This window comes from Telopea speciosissima, chromosome 11 (assembly GCF_018873765.1).
Source record: "Telopea speciosissima isolate NSW1024214 ecotype Mountain lineage chromosome 11, Tspe_v1, whole genome shotgun sequence".
Lineage (NCBI taxonomy): Eukaryota > Viridiplantae > Streptophyta > Magnoliopsida > Proteales > Proteaceae > Telopea > Telopea speciosissima.
This window is the reverse complement of record NC_057926.1, coordinates 34,643,217-34,646,383: the sequence shown is the minus strand read 5'-3', so window position 1 is coordinate 34,646,383 and position 3,167 is coordinate 34,643,217. Positions and strand designations below refer to the sequence as shown.

The following is a 3,167-nucleotide window of genomic DNA, read 5'->3' as shown; positions in this document are numbered from 1 at the left end:
TTTAAATACCCAGATTGCCCTTCCTTTTCACCTAGTAACCTGCTAATCTATTTAACCTACTATTCATCTTCTACTTTTTACTATTTTTGTCATTAAAATAGTGAAAGTACCCACCCACTTCTTCTCTCTCCCATTTTTTATTCTGTTCGGTTTTTTTTTTCTTCAATTTTTCTATTTAATTAATTTTTTATTCAACATTTCATCCTCATCGTTCTTCTTCGAACAGATCATGGTTCTAAGTATTGGTATTGTATCACCCATATAGGGCAATACGTACCGGTTTTGCTAGTCACCGATATCGTGCCGATACCGTATCGGTAGCATGGTACGAAAAGGGGGTAAAATGGTTAAAAAAAAAAACTCACTTTAAAGGAGATTCAAGGGTAATTTTGCTTGATACAGCTAATCCAGGCCGATACTGTATCGATTTTGCAGGTTATCGATACCCGTTCCGAAACCGTGCACTAAAACCATGGAACAGATAGACTCTCTTCAAAACACCCCACTTCTCTCTCTTCCTCTTTTTATTCAATTTACTTTTTACTATTTTTGATGAGAGTTGATCTGTTCCATGGTTTTAGTGCACGGTCAATCGGTAACCAACAAAATCGATACGATACCGGTACGGTATCGGCCAGGATCGCCTGTATCGGGCAAAATTACCCTTGAATTTCCTTAAAAAATGAGTTCTCTGACCATTTTACCCCTTGTCATACCATGCTACCGATACAGTATCAGCATGGTATCGGTATTGGTGACTAACAAAACCGGTACATCGCCCGATACGGGCGACACGATACCGATACTTAGATCCATGATCTGTTTGAAGAACGATGAGGATGAAATGTTGAATAAAAAATTAATTACATAGAAAAATTGAAGAAAAAACAACAAAAAAAAACATTGAATGGAGTAAAAAACGGGAGAGAAGAAGTGGGTGAGTGCTTCATTTTTTACTATTTTAAGAATAAAAATAGTAAAAAGTAGAAGATGAATAGTAGGTTAAATAGATTAGCAAGTTACTAGGTGAAAAGGAAGGGCAATCTGGGTATTTAAAAACATGAGGGTAGAAGGAGATGTAAAAGTTTAAAAGCAGAGTAGTTTCAGAAAAGAAGTTTAAGATAGGGTAATTTTAGTAAATATAGGCTAAGTGTAGGGTAGTGATAGTAATTGCCCCCATCAAATAAAGCAAAATAAGCCCCCACTGTCTATATTAACCAACTTTAGCTTCAGATCTCTCCTCACACCAATTCTAGACCCAAATCCTGATCACCATGGGAGAAGAAGCAGAAGAAGCTGCACACATAGTGATTCTACCCTCACCAGGGATGGGTCACCTCATTCCACTAGCCGAGTTTGCAAAACGACTCGTTCTTTATCACAACTTCTCAGTTACCTTCATTATCCCATGCGATGGTCCTCTCTCCAAAGCCCAGAAAGAAGTCCTTCATTCCCTCCCCAAAACCATAAATTCTGTGTTACTCCCACCTGTTAATCTTGATGATCTCTCCTCCGATGTACGTCCCGAAGTTCGCATTTGTCTCACCATTACTCGTTGTCTTCCCGCTCTTCGTGAGGTACTTAAGGACCTAATAAGTACCACTTCTCGTCTCTCTGCCTTAGTTGTTGATCACTTTGGCCTTGATGCATTGGAAGTTGCCAACGAATTCAAGCTTTTCTCTTACCTCTTCTTTCCCGGTCCAGCTATGTCATTATGGTTGTCCTTTTATTTGCCAAAGCTAGATGAGATGTACTCTTGTGAGTATAGAGATCTACCTGAACCGGTGAAATTACCCGGGTGTGTACCGGTTCATGGAAGTGATTTGTTCGACCCAATTCAGGATCGAAAGAATGAGGCCTATTCATGTATGCTTAACCTATCTAGACGTGTTGTATCGGCTGATGGTATTTTATTGAATAGCTTCATGGATTTGGAACCGGGAGCAATCAAGGCTTTTATGGAAGGCGGAGAGTTACAGATTTATCCGGTTGGACCGCTCATAAGGACCGGTTCAGGAGATGAGGGTGATCCAAATGAGTGCCTCAAATGGTTGGATGATCAACCAGATGGGTCTGTTCTGTTTGTTTCATTTGGAAGTGGAGGAGTTTTGTCACCAAAGCAGTTGAATGAATTGGCCTTGGGATTGGAACAAAGTGAACAAAGATTTCTATGGGTTACTAGAAGCCCATCTCATAATTCTATGAATGCCAACTTCTTTGATTCCCAAAGCATTGAGGATCCATTTTCACACCTACCACAAGGGTTCTTGAAGAGGACCAAAGGAAGAGGGCTTGTGGTACCCTCATGGGCTCCTCAGATCCAAGTACTAAACCATGGCTCGACCGGAGGGTTCTTGACTCATTGTGGGTGGAACTCAACTTTGGAGAGCATTGTCCATGGTGTGCCCTTGATTGCTTGGCCACTCTATGCAGAGCAAAGGATGAATGCAGTGATGCTAGTGGAGGACATGAAGGTGGCACTCAGGCCCAAAGAGAGAGAAGATGGAATTATTGGTAGAGAAGAGATTGCAAAGGTGGTGAGGAGTCTAATGGAAGGAGAAGAAGGGCAGAGGGTAAGAAGCAGGATGAGGGAGCTCAAGGATGCATCAGCCAGAGTGTTAAGTGAAGAAGGGTCTTCAACACAGTCACTCTCTGAGGTGGCACAGAAATGGAGGACCCATTAGCCATTATAGTATTTTGGACCCATGTTTCTCTTTACGATTGTGGAAAGAGATCCTCTTTTGACAATAAGATTTGATCCTACTATTGGATTCTATTTTACAAGAGAATCCTATTATGGTATTTTTCACTTTTTATTTTTATTTTTATGGAAATAGGGTTGGGAGTTCATGATTGATAAGGATAGAAAAAGTGAGAGAAAGAGAAGAATTGGGAGACTGGGTTTTACGTGGTTCGGTTGTAACTCCAACTTATGCATACGGAAAGCTGTTATTTATCCACTATGAATGTTTGAATGTACAATCCTTATCACTAATCCACTTGCCATATTTTGTTTTATCACATGTGCTCTTGCTGAGCTGGGTGTGTTTGATCTTATCACAAAGGATTTTGTCGAGCTGGGGATGAGCCATGAAGGTGAGATTTCCTCTAATACTCCCCTTCAAACTCAAGGGGGGTGATGACACCTTGAGGTTGGCTAAGATAGT

General features: G+C 40.7%; 1 protein-coding gene across 1 annotated transcript; it reads left to right on the top strand.

Moving 5' to 3' along the window:
• Positions 1-1,274: 1,274 nt before the first annotated feature.
• On the top strand, positions 1,275-2,724 carry LOC122645498 (hydroquinone glucosyltransferase-like). The gene has a single exon (XM_043838811.1). The coding sequence runs from the start codon at positions 1,275-1,277 to the stop codon at positions 2,682-2,684; it is 1,410 nt and encodes a 469-aa protein (XP_043694746.1). The 3' UTR covers positions 2,685-2,724.
• The last annotated feature ends 443 nt before the right edge of the window (positions 2,725-3,167 follow it).

Bases quoted from the DNA above. Each gene is read 5' to 3' on its own strand.
- LOC122645498 (XM_043838811.1), top strand. From the start codon at position 1,275: ATGGGAGAAGAAGCAGAAGAAGCTGCACACATAGTGATTCTACCCTCA.